The sequence below is a fragment of the Gymnogyps californianus genome, chromosome 2, assembly GCF_018139145.2.
Source record: "Gymnogyps californianus isolate 813 chromosome 2, ASM1813914v2, whole genome shotgun sequence".
NCBI classification, from domain to species: Eukaryota; Metazoa; Chordata; class Aves; order Accipitriformes; family Cathartidae; genus Gymnogyps; species Gymnogyps californianus.
Genome location: NC_059472.1, coordinates 140,455,032 through 140,472,190, shown reverse-complemented (window position 1 = coordinate 140,472,190; position 17,159 = coordinate 140,455,032). Strand labels below are relative to the sequence as shown.

Below are 17,159 nucleotides of genomic sequence, written 5' to 3'. Positions count from 1 at the left end.
CACTAAGCATAGATAGGCAAGATTTGTTTTTTCCATGCCTTGAAAAAAATGTCCACCTGATTTTAATTTCTGTCTGTGGACATGCATCCTGTTCACAACACTCATGCCCTTTGAGTCAAAGAGAACCTACAAGCATTGTATCTGGTAAAGAAGGTATTTGTTTTAACTGTTTTGCAAAATAAGCGCATTTTGTGTATAATTTTTTTAGGACAACAAACTGTTAATTATATTATCTTAGTAGTAATTTTTGAGAGATTATTCCTCATTTTAAAACGTGCTAAATTCAACAGCTAACATCCTAACATCAATAGCTAATCCAACTCTGAGCTTCTGGACATCCTAATAAATACACTGACAGCAAGAGTTGGAACAATGTGCAGAAACGAAGGAAACAGATCCCTGGGGCTGAAGACGGAAATTGCAGGCATGAAAGCCAAAACAAAACCCATGGAAGGATGGGCTAAGCTTTTGCCATGAAGTCTTCAGACATGAAGTTCCACGAGAACAAAATTCAACATTGCTGGCTTCAACCTTTGGTTTTGTAACACTCATGCACCTTAAGGCTTAAGCACCTCTCTTGATCCATAGTTCTAAATTATACTTGCTTTACTGAAAACAAAAGCAGAAGGCCCAGACTCTCAAAGATACGTAGGTTCCCAGCTCCTAGGAATTTGACTTCTGGGGAGCTGGGAGTTTTATGTCTAAATGCCTTTGAGGATCTGGGACTATTTTTCTCCCCCATCCCTAGCAAATGAGCACAAAAGTGAAATAATACAACAAAGAACAAGAGAAGGATTCCAAACTACTGGTACTACGAAGGTTTCAGTTAACCAGTCACAGGGATGAATTTACAGAGAGGACTTTTCTCAAAAGATGATTTGCAGCTGAGCACCTGGAGAAAATAGGTTGCACCTGGCACAGCTAAAGAGCTTTTTTTCTACCAAGGAATGAAGCAAGAAGCATGGGGAAGATTTATGTAATCTTCACACTCAGAGTCAGCATCCTGGAAGAAGAAAACCAGATAAAATATCGCAATGGCTAAAGCAGGCAGAAAGATGTACAGCAGTGAAAAAAAGTCAATATCAATATTAGCAAAAAGATGCGTGATATGAATAAGTAAGAGGGCTGTGCTTAATCCAGCTTGGGAACTGAGAGCTGTCAAGAAGAAACAAGGGATATACTTGGCAGCACAAGGGATATACAAGGCAATACTGCCCACAGAGTGGGCAGCAGCGTGGCAGACTGGGCCTGATGCTGCAGATGCTGTAAGGGCCACAGCAAAGCGAGGGGATTGTGATCACCACTGCAACAGTATTTTTACAAGCATGCACTGTTCAGAAGAGATGAAAGTGTGGGATTAACTCAACAATCTGTTTTGCTTCAGGCCCACAGATCTGATGTTCAGTACATTTCCCTCCTTAACATGTAGGGCTTCAGAGCAGGACAGACTGCTTCACACGGAGGCCGTGTTACTACCGCTTAAGCAACCCGCTTTAGCCAACGACCTGCTGAGGGAAGGAAAGGGCAGAGTTGAAATCTCACTAGCCAAGCGTGCTGATACACTGCTGGAGGCTCAGAGGCTGGAGGTTGCAGGCAACGTTTCAAGGTCCCCTCTGTAAGGTGTGGGGGGGGGAGAACATGTGTAAAACAACCCTGCTAAAGCTGCAGGTAGGTGACCCTGCATTTATTACTGCTCTCTGTACCCACCCCCACCGGCGCTGCCTTTGGGACAGGGTTGCTGGCAGGGAGCTGCCAGACTTTTCTGTATTGCAGCTAGGAACAACTCCACTGCTCCAGCTGCATCACCACCGCTCTTTTGGAGCATTTCTCCTTTTGCTGGCTTTCTGCCTGCCCCAGCGTAGAGTTCAGGATGTTGGTTTTCACCTCCAAAACTCTGCTCGAGCTGTTCCCAGCGCTGCTGTGAGTTACGTAGCTGCCAATAGATTATTGCTCTACATCAGCAAGTGCCAATGGAGGGGCCCTGGCTCCTCAGGAGACACACTGTGCACAGCCTGCCAGTACATCTTTTCTCATTTTCTCCTTAAGGCTGTCTTTGTCTTCTATGAGCAGTCACAACTCTGATTTTCATACACACTCCTGTGCCACCAATCATCCTTCTCACAATACCACCCCAATGGCGTTCATGCACTCACTTCCAGGCAGCTTTCCCTGGCTCAGCTCTGCTGCTTGGTGCCCAACCTAATAAAGGACACAGCCCACTGAAATCAGTGGAAATACCTCCCTTGACTTCAGTGGGCTTTGGAACAAGCCTGTGATAACCCTGATGGAGAGGGTCCTCAGCAGCCCATCTGAAGCCAGTGACGACAGTCCCATCACCTAAACTGGAAAGCAGTGTGCACCCCAAGAGCGTTGTCTGCTCTTCTCTTGCTTGCTGTGCCTCTTCACGCCTGGTTCTTCTGACTTGCTGTAACCACTTATGACGGGCAGATCCAGCCTGTCCCCATGAGGTGCAGGTGTTTGCGTGCCTGCAGCTTGTTCTGTGAACAGGAGCATGTTGTGTGGCACTGTGTGGAGCAGAAGGAAAGCTTGGGGGCCAGGGTTGTCTACCCAGTAAAAATGTGCCTTTGCGTTAGCTGTGTAATTTAGACAATTGATCCTAAATGCGGAAACCAGGTTTTCGTAGTGGATACAGTATGTGAGTACACAGTGCCCATCACAGTGGCCTCAAGTCTAACCTATAAATATCGTAAATACTAGTACTGTTATTTATATTAAACAAGGGATGAGCTGTTGTTTCACAGTGAGATATTCGGAATATTTGGCAGCCTTGGGGCTTGGATGGCATCAGTTTTGACTTGCAAAATCAAACTGCCACCTTGTGGTATGGTGGGGGAGAAATCTGTAGGAAATCACATAGATGGCAAAAATATAGACACATAGTAAAAACTGGTCCCTTTGCCCCGCCAATGACTTACAGTATTTATGTATTCTTAAATATATTTTGACTATACTTCAAGCAAATTAATAAAAATTCTTATATCATGCTTTAAAAAGTCAATCTAACGTTTTGTGATTGTTTGTCAATGTAAAACATAAAACCATTTCCTCATTCTTGTATGTAATTCTACTGAAACCACCAGTGCACTCATATGAGCAGTTTTTTCAAGATTAGACCCAAATGCAGCTTACAGGAAAACACTAAGTATAAAGGGTATAGGTATCTATAATTGTTTCCTTTCTCTCTTTTAAGCTCATAAACGTTAAGAAAAATTTCTATGAGAGTCAGAGCAGGCCCACACAAATTGCTGAAGGTAAGCAAGTTGTAGTGCATCATCTGGTCTGAGTGCTGTTCCTGTGCATGCTCTTGGACCATGACAGATGTAAGGTAATTTTAATCAGCTTTCTCTTCCACTGTGGGCCAAGCCATCACAAATTACTTCACCTTGCTTGTCAACCAAGAGCAAGCACGATGGATCAGTGGATGTGCAGTAATCTGTTACAGCAATGTGCTTGTGCCTCTCAACCATCAAGCAGCAGAGCAGCATGGAGATGTACTGGCACGATCCTCTCAGCTAGACTGAATGTCCTTGTGTCATCTAGTACTATTTATGAAAGATGATAGATCAAAAGCTAGGCCATTTCAAATCAAAAACTGTAGCTGAGGTGAACAATTGATTGCAACCACGTATCAGTGCTTTGTGCATCCATGACTTTTCAGGAATATAGTGGTTTAAAAAAAAGGTGCAGGTGACAAGAAGCCTGTAAGATCTGGAGTTCACATCTTGTCCCTCTGCTCATGCCAGACAAGCATTAACACTTTTTTAAAAGCATGAAGTGAAGTCATCCACTACTGAAAGTAACAAAGTAAGAGGGAGGCGGTCATGCAGGAGGGAATGTAAAGGTATGGAGAGCCTGATGCTGACTCTCCTCTTAAGTAAGCCTAGAAAGACCTAGATGAGCTGCCTGGGACCTACAGCACCAGGGCAAGCCATTTTCCTTCCCACTGTGTCTATTACAAAGTGCACTACCTCAGGGAAGTAGTTTTTATAAAGTATTCTTCATCCAAAAGTACATAGGTAGAAGGAACTTACAAATTTCACAGTTCTCCATGAACTGCCGTCCTGCAACACCTTTGTTGGGCACTGGCTCTAGGAGAGAACTGGTGAGCATTCTCATGGACGGGGGTCCTGTAGGTCCTCATGGGGCTGCCTGAGGAGCCTGGCCCCTGGAAATCCTATGAGCACAGAGGCTGCTCCGACTTCCAGTATCACCTGGCTCACATTCCCCCATCAGCCCACTTGGCAGCCAAACTCCCAGGAAGGACAAACATGAAAATTTCTTCTTAATGGTTGTGGTGGCATCCGCTTTGCTGGGTGATTTAAATCAGGGGTGGATAGTCTCCTTCTAGCTATGGTCTCTTCCAGCAGCCCAACTGGGTGCAGGTGTGAACCACTTCTATGTGATGCATGGCAGCAGCTCGTGCTGGCCATGTGTGGGTTTGCATCACCGCAGACTGCTGTCAGCACAGGGACAGGACCAGCAAAGAGAGAAGGAAAAGGGAGGGAGGAGGAAGTGTTCAGTGGGTGATGGGGTTGTGAGGGAGAGGGTCTGAATTTAGATGAAGGATGTGCAGGGGAAGGAGAAGAGCCCATGGACCCGCGTGGCCTCCTGTGCTTGCACGTGAGTTAATTCGCATGTAAGCCCCCTGCGGTGTGTGAGCTCACTACATAACATGGCTGTACAGCTCTGCAGCCCCCTCATCCCAGCATTTCTCCTTCCTGGGAGCACTGCTTGTGGCCCCTGAGCAAACTAGGGAAATCTTGCTGCTCAGGGTGTTATACAGGAGACCAGGATAGATCAACACAATGATCCCTTGGGGCTTTACAGATCAGGACACCTGTGAGACCCGCGTGGTAGGGGGCTCTTGTGGAGGCCTGCCTGATGGCTGGAGGAATGAAACCAGGACCAACATGCCAAATGGTGTCCTGGGGAAGAGTGAGCTACCTCCCACAGGAAGAGTGCCTTGGGGATTTTTGGTTTTTTTTCTGAAATGCACTAGTTAAAAGGCATCTGCAGGCAGAGCATCACATCCCATTGCAGTCAATAAATCAGCAACGGTAACTATGAAAGGAAATGTGAGTGCTTCTCCAGCTGAGAAACAACACCCAAGACTAGTGTCTTTTAATGTAAGTGTATGGCAGGAACAGAGGGTAACCATGTAGTTAATGAAGCTTAATGTGTGTAAAGCCCATGGAGATAACTCTTATTTTGGTGTTATTACTAGTGTGTCTGTCCTTGCTTTCATAAAAAGAGTGTGCTGATATCTAAGAGTGGCATTTCGATGCCTGAAATGCTCCTCATATAAATAGAACAAGCAGATCAGCATGACCGAGTGATAAAATTACCTTCTGGTCTTCAGGAACTTCAGCATGCAACTGTGCTATAGGGACCTCAGTGTACCCCTCTTCACAGCACAAACAAATAGATTTGGAAATGGATCTGGAGGAGACATACAAAGAGGGAGAGAATACGGAGGGGAAAATTACTCGAGCTGCAGCTGCGAAGTTGGTGAAAAAGGCTTTTCTCGAAGCCCTGAAGTCCAATGACTTTGAAACACTGGAAGAGCTCTTGAGCCAAAGGAAAATAGACGTGGACACGGTGTTTGAAGTGGAAGATGAAAACCTGGTTCTGGCATCCTACAAACAAGGTAAATGTGGCAGCATTCACCGGCCAGGAGGTAGATGGGTTTGAGTGATTTTCAAGAAACTGTGGCCTTTTATCTCTTCTGAAGCTGCAGCATAAGCTGATTCATAGGCAGTAACACCCCAGTAGGTTTATACAGCCGTGGTCACTGCAGTAGGGGAGCTTATCAGCTGTACCCACCGGGCTTGGTGGAGGGCAGGCCAGAGACCAGCCTGAGCCTCCATGTTGCTGAGGCAGCTGCTGCAGCTTCAGGGGAGCCCAGAAAGAGGAGTCTTTTGCCATTTTCTCACAGAGAACTCGGGTGCAAAGCCCAGAATAGACACATGCAGGTTAAGTGTGGTATATACATTTCTTGCATGTACCCAGTCACATATACAGACCATTTAGAAACACAAAATATTCAATCTCTTTCTTTTTCAATTTACAGGAGTAGTACAGTGCATTTTCCCTAGCTCAGGAGAGCTAAGGAAATCCTGCAGACCTTGGATGTTGCTGGATGGTAGGAGAATTTTTTTTCAAAGTGACAGAAAGTGAGGATGTGGTGGTTTATCAAAACAGAAAAATCATCTGGAAAAACACAACCAGAAAAGACATCTGTTTTGGAGTGTAGAAAGCCCAAACCAGTTCTCAGCCAGACACTGGCTGAGTTTCCAAAAACTTACAATCTAAAGCAATAAAACAAGTTTGCTCTATGCTAAAATCAACATTCTTCATGACCTACTTGCTAACAGACTCTTCATGTGTATCTAGAAAACAGTAATAATCAGCCTTTGCCAGAAGTGAATCATATGTGGAGATAAACACCTCCAGTCCCAGCAGCACAGCAAATGCACTTTTTTTCTGTGGCATAAAGAAGGGACAACATCCCACCTCTCCTCCTTTTCTGTGTTTACCTCTCATTTAAAGGTTGGCTCCTGTTCTTTTGATTTCATTAGGGTGAGGATGATGCAGTCATGACGTACTTCCCTTGGGGACAGTGTCTGAACTAACCCACACAGTGACGAATGTATCTTTAAATACCTTTTCTTCTGTCCTCAGCAGGCTGAAATGCATTCTGGTTGTGGTTTGAGACTACAGAATTAGTGCATAGGTTTTTAATTGTAGATCATTTGACTGCAAGCATTAACCTGTCTCTGTTGGAGAAGTCTCTCCTTTCTCCAAAAAGTAGAGGTAAATGCACCCCATGGTCTAAATCACAGCAGTGTATTCACTTTCTTTGTCCGAAAGGCAGGAGGCGCTCCATCAGCTCTCGTGCAAATTCTACTTTTATTCTGAATCCCAGATAACTGTGATATGAGAGAGGGATTTTCTTGAGGAGGGAGAGAGGAGAAAAATTAAGCCCCACCATCCCACCATTCAGACAGCCTAAGCTTTGCCACAGCCCTAAGCGACGAAGTTGAAAAGAGATGCCATGGGTGACACAGTGGCTTTGCTTCCTCTCTTCCAAAGAGGCTGAGAGCTCCCAAGGACACTGACTTTGCGTGTGCTATGGCTTTTTCACATTTCCACCCAAAGAAACAGGCAAGCTGAACGAGCCCTCCCATGGAGCCCACATCTGCTTCCTGCTTAGTGCCTGGTCCCTGTCCCTCCGGGCTCAGAGATACCTGCGGGTTTGGGCAGAGGACATGGGAGATGCTCCCTCGGGATGTCTGAGCACAGCTCACCTGCAGCAGCACAGGCAAAGGAAATAAATGGTGGTTTCGGCTTTTAAGGATCACTTTCCTGCTGTTATGTTTCATTTATGGCTCACATCTGGCCATAAATGTGAGGCCCAGCTCCGTGTGGGATAAGCCAGCAGTGCTCCACAGCTCGCCGGTAACAAGGGGGAATACTGCATGTGAATTCGGATAGGGAGGTGATTTAAGAAACTTGCTCTGCTATATGCATAGACTCTGGGATATAGCCCACCTACTTTTTGTGCTCGGTTTGGGGGCATATGATGAAAAGATTGTCTTACCAGAGTTGCCAGCGTAACATGCATAGTCAGCAGGTTGAGAGAGGGTTGAGTGGCTGCAGAGGAGCCTGTCGCCCCGCTTGGACACTCAGGTGCCTCAGGGCTGCCTGCTGTTGCCATTCGTGGCACGGGTTCCTTGGGGACTGGGTTTGGTAGTCCCTGGAATTTAGTCCTAGAGTGCATGCCTCAGTCTGTAGGCAGTTTCTCACCCCTGACATCTCACATGCTGGTAGTGATAAATGCTTATATTGGTCAAGAACAAGTCACTGCAGCCATGCCAGAGCAGGAGATGCAGCTGCTGTCATGACTATCTATTTTATATCTGTAACCTTTCAGTGGAAATCTAGCATTTTTCAGAGGCATACAAGAACCGCATTACTGGCATCTATCTCAGAATATACTTGCAATTTAACTAGGAGGGAAGAAAAACTTTAATCCAAGTTTCTCCCTGCCACCAGCACTTTGTTTCTATCTATCTACCTCTTTCCTTCCTCTCCATCTTCTGTCTAATACAACACGCATGAATACTGTAAAAACTGTATCTATATGACATTAAGGTTGAAAAACTATATACAACTAGAGATTCAAAAATGAAGGTCTGAATTAATTTGACCTCATTATACATCTTTACTATTTTTTTCCATCTTTTACATAACAGTATTCAACCAGGCATTTGTCCAAGGAGAAATAGAAAAATCAAACCCAGAAAATTTTATAGGCGTATTCTAGCTAAGATGCAGCTTCTGTATCTAAAAAAAAAACAGAAAAGAAGAAGTTTTAGACTTCTCCTGCCCTTCTGCACATTATTATTGTGTTTTGCGTTTTTTAAACAAATTATTATAGTAATCACTTCTGAGACTGTCTCTGTGCAGTCATTAAGCATGTAGTCCTATTTTGGAAACAAATATTTATGTGTTATTTGGTCTTACACCTGTTTGTAAGTTAAAAAAAAAAAAGATTATTGTGAAATTTTCAGAGAAAAATCCAAACATTCTGGAGCCAAATTTCATGCTAAAGTGTCACTGCTTCTATTTGGCTCTTCAACCTCACTTACATCAGTATCCAAACTCCTCACTCCATGCTCCTCAGGGGCAGTAGTTGGCAGGAGGTCTGTGATACAGCTACAGCCACATTGCGAGGGGTCATCTATGCGCAATGCATCACTGGAGGTCTGAACCCAGCTCCTGACATGCAAGATCCTGCCATCTCCCGTGCAGAAACAGGAGGATGAGCTCTCTATTGAGTCACTGGCCTAAGTAAATGCTGCCTTCTTGTTCCAATGCCACCTTTGTTCAGCTATTGGCAGGCTGAAGATCCCATTTCCCCCATATTTTTTAGCTGGTGGCATTTCAAATGCTCTAAGCATATTTTTTTTATTTAGTCAACACAGGTCACAAGAAAAACAAAAGCTGCCTTCAGAGTACATCTACATGGGAATTATCTCTCCAAAAGGCAGGCTATTCAGCACACATAGTAAAAATGCTTAATGAAAATGAAGTTACGCTTGAGAAAACTTTGTGTGCACTAAGCTGTAGCTGGTGAAATTACAGTAAATAGCTTTAGCAAAACTCTAACCCTTCCTTCCCCCTCAATTATTCTCAGCAGGTGAGAATAGAAGAAAAGTCTTTGCCAAGGATGGTAACACATTTTCACTTTGTACAGGGTACTGGCTGCCTAGCTACAAATTAAAAATATCCTGGGCAACTGGACTTCATCTAGCTGTCATGTATGGACATCTGGAGAGTCTTTCGGTCCTCCTCAATCACAAAGCTACAATCAACTGCCGGCCGAATGGAAAAGCTGCAATCCACGTAGCGTGTGAAATGGCAAATGTTGAGTGTCTCAAGATCCTTTGCAACCACGGAGCTAAGCTGAACTGCTTTTCAATGAGTGGGCAGGCGCCCTTGCACTTCTGTACGACACGAACCTCCATGCCTTGTGCCCAGCAGCTGGTTTGGAGAGGTAAGGTAAAGCTCTGGAGCGTCTCTTGTGGCATGCCCAGAGATGGTGGGCATGGTCTGTGGTTTCTCTTAGGAGGCAATTTGTCAAAGTACATGTGTATTTATCCCTTCCATCCACAGCTGGCCCATGTCTTCATCTCAGACTCCTTTTCCCCATCTCTTTGACCAGAGGAAGTTTCTCCTAATTCTGATTCCTCACCCCATCTGTCCTTCCTTCTCCCTGGCCACTGGCCCTTACTCCAGGATCATTTCCGATTTCAGTGCCTCCAGCCCACTGCCCGGTCAGTCTGTCAGCAGAAGAGCTCCGCTCAATCAGGGCGTTTCTATTTCTCTATTTTTTTCTGTCTTCTTCATCTAGGTTTGCTATTGAGATGTTTTCACATGAAAGTGCGCCCCTCTCCTCTTCTCTTCTTGTTCAAATTTCCTTGGTCTCAGTACAATTCTTCCAACCACTTGTTTTTTGAGACCTGGCCTTGAAAAACTGGATGCAGTTTTTCATACCATCTCTTCGTCAGCAGCCAAACTCCTGCATCTATGTAGGGATTGGGGAAAAAAAAGGCTATTATATAAGAGTTTTGTTTTCCCAAAGTAAAATACATTACGCTGCTGGTCATCTGTAACAAATGAAGCTATGAATAGATGTAATTCCTGGATAAATATATTGGTGTCACACCTATTTCCTTAACACAAGGATGCTGACTCAGGACACAGTAAAAGACAGACATAAAAGGTACAGCAAAGTCAGGCAGTTCGAGTCTTCAGCTACAAACAGACAGATTCCCCTATTTATCACACTATGCCATGGCAAATATAAATGATTTTGGGGTTTTTTTTGCTACATGTGTTGTTATTGAAGGCTTTTCCTGAGATGCAGAGCCCAAGTATGCTTTGTGGGCAAGGCAATCTGCAGTCCCGAATGAATAACCACATCGCTTTTCTTCTGCTGGAAAGATGCATATTATTTTGTTTGGTAGAAAGGAAAATAAATGCTGCCAGTTGTATCCTGCCCAAAGCAAACAGTCCTGACAGCAGGAGTGGAATTTGCTACCATGGAAAAGCTTAACAGTCAAATGTACTCTTACAAAATGTAGCATAGGATGAATGCAAATGAAAGGATCTGTTCTATAGGCTTTCTCCACCCCCCATTGGCAACAGAACAATAATACTTTACAAGCCACCCTTCATCCCAAAGCACTCGATAAACTCGAATCTGCATGTGAGCTAAACGTTGAGACTCCAAACAAAATGGGAAAGGTCTGGAGCAACATGTGGCAGGTGTGCACACTCACACAGCAGCACCACCCAACAGACGGAGCCAGGGTTTCGGTTAACGTCCCTGCACCAAAGTTTCCAAGACGCACCTTCCTCCCTGCCATCTCCACTCCGTGGTGTCACACGGGGTCAATTCAGGTAAATGCAGTTTAACCATTTCTGGTTTGGGCAACTCGCCAACCAAGCAAAACTGATCCCATGTTCATTTACCACCTCCAAACTTAGACTGCTGATGCTCTCATGGGCATCTAACATGACTAACACTCAACACGGCTTAACGGCATTAGCACTCAGGTTTTCCAGCCCAGAGGTAATTTTTGACTCCTCTTCCTCCCCCCCCAGTCCTTACACCTCAGTCTTAGTGTAAGTTTGGCCACGTAAGGGCTTCCGTGAGTCCAGAGAGAAGAGGGGTGGCCACACAGCATGCACTTGCTCTTACACACGTACTTTATTGACAGTTTGCCAAGGCCCCCAGTTCAAGGAGCCCTTGTCCACCCAGCTGCTGCTGTCACCTTCAGCACCCTCCATCTCTGGAAGAAGCCCCTTGCCCCTCCAGCCTGCGGTTTTACACCGACTGCGGTTCCGCTTTGCTCTGGGGAACGGGCTCTTGCCAGCCTTCCCCTCTTTTCTAATAAGCAGCGTTCGGTATGATTCCTACAGTCATTTACATTTCTTTAGAGCAAATAGCTGGTAGCTGGAAAGCGGGAAGGCAGCCGGCAAGCCACGCTGCAGCCGGCAGGCGCCGGGGAGCCCCGCCGGGGCCGGGGCCGGGGCCGGGGCCGGGGCCGGGGCGGGGGCCGGGCAGGGTGGGGGGGCTCGGCCCGCCCCCCCCGCCGCTGCCGCCCCGCTTCGCTGCTCAGTAGATGGTGCTGTTGCTTCAGCTGCGACAGCCGCTCGGCACGAAGAGAGCAGTCGCACCAGTCCCCTTAACAGCTTGAAAACAGGATCCAGACCCTCAGCTGGGGACTTTGGCAATGGTTTTTTTATATCCTCTATGCATCTATCATAAAATGTCCTTTCTTCCAGGCTCGCAGTTAATGAGGTGCTGCAGGAAGCGTTCTCAGGGTATAGTTCTGAGCAGAGCTATTCTCCGGAGTAGGAGTAAAGCTCTCCTTTTCCTTCAGTTCGTAATTTAAAGGAAAAAGCATTTTACACAGAGATTTGGACCTGCATGCCACTCCAAAATAGAGTGTTCAGATAAGGTCTTCTGCCAGCTCGGGGCCAAGCTATCACATCTGAAGCTGGATCCAAGAACCTGAAGTTTCTAAAGGTTTCCTGGAGGCTTAAGAAATGCAGAATCCACGTCCCTAGCTATTTGCATTTCCATGTGTGTCTTTCACGCCAGTTGCCCACCCTCACCTTCTCCTTGGGTAGCAGGGCTCAAGCAGAGAGATGTCTGAACCAGGATTTCGTTGCTTTCATTTTTCCCCATCATCTTTCTTTGGCAGGAGCAAATGTGAACATAAAAACAAACGACCAAGATGAGGAGACTCCTCTGCACATCGTTGCGCGTTTGGGTATCCCGGAGCTCGTGGCCTTTTACGTGGAACAAGGAGCGCACGTTGATGCTCTCAATGCCTACATGGAGACTCCCCTGGCCTGTGCAGCCTATTGGGCCCTGCACTATAAGGATCAGATATACAGCCCGGATCACCACCTCATCTGTCGGATGCTCTTAGACTATAAAGCTGAAGTGAATGCTCGTGATGAAGATTTCAAATCACCACTCCACAAAGCTGCCTGGAACTGTGATCATGTCCTGCTGCATATGCTGCTGGAGGCAGGAGCAGAAGCAAACATCATGGATGTCAATGGCTGTGCACCCCTACAGTATATCATAAAAGTGACATCTGTGCGGCCAGCTGCCCAGCCTGAGATCTGCTACCAGCTGCTACTGAATCATGGAGCAGCTAGGATCTATCCTCTGCAATTCCACAAGGTTAAGGATGGCTTTGTACAGTAGGAATACGGAGAGAGGTGATGTCTTGAACAGGAATGGGATGAGAGATCCAAACTTCAGGGTTTGGTGGAATCTGGATTTGCTGGAGTCCTGTAAACTGTGGGCCCAGAATGCCCAAAACCTTGTCAGCCGATCTGTTGTAAGAGTGGTATCATTTAATTGAAGTGAAATTACAGTTGCTAATGTCAGAAACCAGACCCAGATCCCATTTTTGTTCTTAACCAACCTGAAACCCCGAACTCTAAATGCTAGTTCAAGTCTAATTTTTCACAGCTGATTCACTTTCTCATTTCAGAAAACCTACATGCCTTTGTCAAACCTGGCTCCATACACGCTTAACTGGGTTATACGAAATGCATATTTCATGGCCTCTACCAAAGACTGGAGATCAGACCAGTCGATCCAGTTTGTCACTTCTGACCTTTAAAAATCTATTCAAATCTATTACAAATGCAATGGATCTCAATAAAGCTTTGTCTCATTCCCAGGAAATGCGAGAAATTAAGAGGAAATGCTGGGCCTGGGCTCATAGTTGATGGAAAAAAAAAAGAAAAATAATTGCAGGATCCCTCCCAAAGAATTTCTAAACATCTGCAAAGCCCAAGGCACTGACAGAAGTAGCTGACAGTCTTATTGTATCAGACAACTAAGTAAACTTGCTGTAGTCCGGACTTATTCTCTCTCATTCGGTGCCCTGAGCAACATTTTGCAGCTCCTCCACTGTATATGTAAAGTTTTAACAAGCCAAGCAACCAGAAGCCTTTGAATAAAATGCCAAAATTTTGGTTGTGCTCTCTTAAGCCCAGGATGAGCTGGTCCTGTCTGTAACAGAACAACACTTTATCTCCTAAAGCACGTTTGAGAGCCAGGTCTGGGGTCTCCTCTTCCTGCCTCTGCCTTTCTCCTATTGCATGGAGTGGGTCTCCCTTCCAAACCATTATTTGCCATCTGTAAAATATGTAGGATGTTATTTATCCCAGAGCGATGTTCTGCAGTTGTGTTTGTGAAAGCCTGGCGGCTGTGTGGGAGAAAATTGTGCATCGTACGGTGTGAATGCAAAGTGTTATTCCCTGAGTGTGAGTGACAACAGACTTTGGCTTTTTTCCTACTGAGCTACAGTTACTGGGCAGAGCAGTTGTTTCAGGGGCCTTGTGTGGCTTGGAAGCCTTACTTCTGAGCTGTGTTATCTCCCGGTCTTCTTTTAAATTTTCCTGTAACGATGCATTTTTGATTCACATGATGGTTTTTTTCCTGTTCCTGTGCTGCATGACCTGGAGCAAGGAGTCTGTGTATGGCTTTGCCTGGTGTCGAGTCACTCAACCCAGCTATGAACAAGTTATCTCTGGATTTGGGTGATAAAGCCCGCCTCATCAGCAAGCTACGCTGCTCTGGAGATCTAAGCCAGTACTTCTGTGTGGTGTTAAACTGAGGTGTGCACAGCTCCACTGGGGGTTAGCCTGGGGTTTCTTGCTGTACTTGCACTGAGTAGTGTAGACAGGGCTTGTGTGTTTTGCATCTCCAACCTTATCCTCTCGTAATTCTTTGGCTGTGTCTGTCTCGGTGTGCCGTTGCACAGTGCCAGGCATCCAGGCTAGCCCCAGCTTCTTGGTGGTACTCATGGTCTCTATGCATCCTGCCTGCAGGTGCTACAAGCCTGTCATTCCTACCCCAGAGCTGTGGAGGTTGTCGTCAATACCTACGAACACATCAAATCAACATCTAAGTGGAAAGCAGCCATACCTGACGACGTCTTTGAGGTAAGCTCTTAATGAATTGTAACCGAGTAAAATCCAAGCTCATTATTTCCATTCTCCATATCCAGCCACAGAAAAGTGAGAATGCTTTTGAAAGAGAAGAACATCTGAGAGGATTTGGGACTTCCCTGCTTCATATCACTCACTTGACAAAAGCATATCACTCACTGACAAAAGGCATATTTTTGAGAAATTTTCATTGTGACTTTACCCTTCAGAGCACCCCCTGTCAGGGGTGCTGCAGGAGCTCAGCTGCCCCTGCACTCAGCAAGTGCAAAGATTCTGGCTGTGACTGGTGTTTCTTCAGACCTGTCAATGCATACATTTATATTTTTTTAAGTCAGCAAATGTTTTAAAAGTACCATGTTACATGGGTATGACTATGTTTCTTTAGGTTCTGTTGCATGGGATGAGTTTCTGTGAGCAGGACTGGTTAGCTGCAAATACAAGGGAGAATTTAAATGAAAAATAAGAGATCAAAGAGGAAAAGATGTTGTCAAAAGGCAAAATCGTGGGACAAATATATGCTTTGACATAATTATCCCTTTAATTCAGAAATCCTCGTAGTCCAAATATTCCTGTTTAAACCTAGTTTTTTATTAACACTGGGCTTTTTCAAAATTTTCAAATCAGTGCTGAAGTTAAGTGCACCAATACCTGCTAGTTATCAATGATGTTTAGGGACCTCCATCCGTATTATAATGCAGAGTTATATAGCCAGAGGAACTGTGAGACTTTTTTTGGGTCAGATTTGTTCAGAAAAAATTAAAAGAAATCATTCTGGGTGAACACAAAATTAAAAGTTAAAGGTCTTTTTTCACCTTAACAACAACAATAATAATAATTTTTCTTCAAACAAAAATTTTAATCTGAAATATTGGAACATTCTTATTTGGAAAAGTCCACAGTTGCTCTATTACTTTGCTGAGATTTTAATTTTTATTGTCAAAGCTATTTGCTGAATTTGACATGAAATTGAAGAAAATTTTTTATTGACACAAATCCGTACTTTTCCATACATAAAGTGTATCAGAAAATATGTGTAACCAGATCTGTCAAGTAGCAAGATTATAAAATAAGGTCAAGTCACACGTAGTCACATGTATTCACCATTTGCTTCTTTTATTTCAACATCATTTGTAAGCATTTGCGCTTTTCTTCTCGTGGGGATGCAATTTTATTTATTCTAAAAGGCCACTGGGACGATGAGTAAGACCAAAGGTACTTCGCTGTTTGTAGCCCCAGAGAACTCATCGGTAACGCCGGCATTATGCTGCCTCGCTGCCCCGCGGTGAGGTTTAGAGGATTAATGTGTCCACATGCACTGACCCTGAGCTGGCTGCAGTGTCTGTTCAGATCAGGGCTAACACCAGAGAGGAACCCTCACCTCAAACTGATGGATATAAGACATACCAAACCTAAAGATTTCATCATGGTCTTTAACTTAACACTAAATATTTGCGGCAAGCATAAGAATTTTATGCAAGCATTTGGCTAAACCAAGTCCCTGGTGCTTGATGTGCCTCTAAGGGACAGGACGGCTGTCTGTGCTTTTTACCTTGTTCTGCCAAGGGCTGCATGTGGGCAGGGGAAAGGGAAGGAGGGAAAACAGCCTTATTGTCCTAAAACACGCTTATGTCTTTTTACAGCGGCACCAGGATTTCTATGACTCTTTGTTCACTGTGTGCAGCAATTCACCACGGTCACTCATGCATTTATGCAGATGTGCTATTCGGGCGATATTGTCGGAAAGGTGCCACCGAGCAGTCCCCTTGCTCTCCATCCCCCTGTCCATGAAGAAGTACTTGCTGCTGGAACCAGAAGGAATCATCTACTGAGCCGCAGCAGAGTGGGCACCGGCGTCTCCTTTCCCGGATCCGCGTGCCTCTGCGAGGTGCTGGAGACCCAGGCACAACCCTGACACAGCCCTTCACTTTTGTACAGTTGCAGGCCAGCCCGAAGCTGGGCTGGGATTTACCGGCCCTCCTTGGAGCCGCTGTCTTTCCCTGCACTGAGGAATCGCAGCTGCAGCCTGCGGGTTGCGCTGGGGGAGGCAGAGCTGGAAAGGCCCCCCGCTCCAAACAAACACAGGGGCACATACTTCCATGCTTTGTTGAGCCTAGCTTAAACGATGCTGCTGCTTCCTTTGGTATTTATTCCGCTGCCTGCTAGATAGCATTAGATTCAATCTGAACAACCTTTGATACTGTTTCACTGTAATTTTCTTCAGCTGTTGTTTTGGGAGTAAAAGAAAGGATACTGTCAAAAAACAGCACATTTATTAGAGTCACAGAAATGCTTTCCTTGAAAGAAATGGGCGAACTGCTTTAAATCGTGACCACAGGCAGGGATTTCAGCAGTTTCCATATTTTCCTGTGGATTGACTCTCAATTCAATGTTAGTTCACTGTTCACTACACCTGTCTGTCCTATAAAGCTTTGTCATAATAATATGCTTTTTAATTGTAAGACTTTTTTCCATTATCAATCATAGTATGTGAACAGGATTGAAATCTGCAGCACTGAAATTTCTGTACATTGATATTCATGCCCGGGGAACTTTTAGCAGATGCTGTCTCTGTTTCCACTCTCACT

The 17,159-nt window shown here is 45.1% G+C and overlaps 1 protein-coding gene across 1 annotated transcript; it reads left to right on the top strand.

Moving 5' to 3' along the window:
• The first annotated feature begins 5,454 nt into the window (after positions 1-5,454).
• On the top strand, positions 5,455-16,403 carry ASB4 (ankyrin repeat and SOCS box containing 4). The gene is made up of 5 exons (XM_050892702.1): positions 5,455-5,668; positions 9,281-9,580; positions 12,300-12,790; positions 14,455-14,568; positions 16,215-16,403. The coding sequence occupies exons 1-5, from the start codon at positions 5,455-5,457 to the stop codon at positions 16,401-16,403; spliced, it is 1,308 nt and encodes a 435-aa protein (XP_050748659.1).
• The last annotated feature ends 756 nt before the right edge of the window (positions 16,404-17,159 follow it).

Excerpts from the sequence above, each read along its gene's own strand:
- ASB4 (XM_050892702.1), top strand. The coding sequence starts at position 5,455 with ATGGATCTGGAGGAGACATACAAAGAGGGAGAGAATACGGAGGGGAAA. Across the intron at positions 9,581-12,299 it reads CCAGCAGCTGGTTTGGAGAG|GAGCAAATGTGAACATAAAA; the intron begins GTAAGGTAAAGC and ends TTTCTTTGGCAG. Across the intron at positions 12,791-14,454 it reads ATCCTCTGCAATTCCACAAG|GTGCTACAAGCCTGTCATTC; the intron begins GTTAAGGATGGC and ends TCCTGCCTGCAG.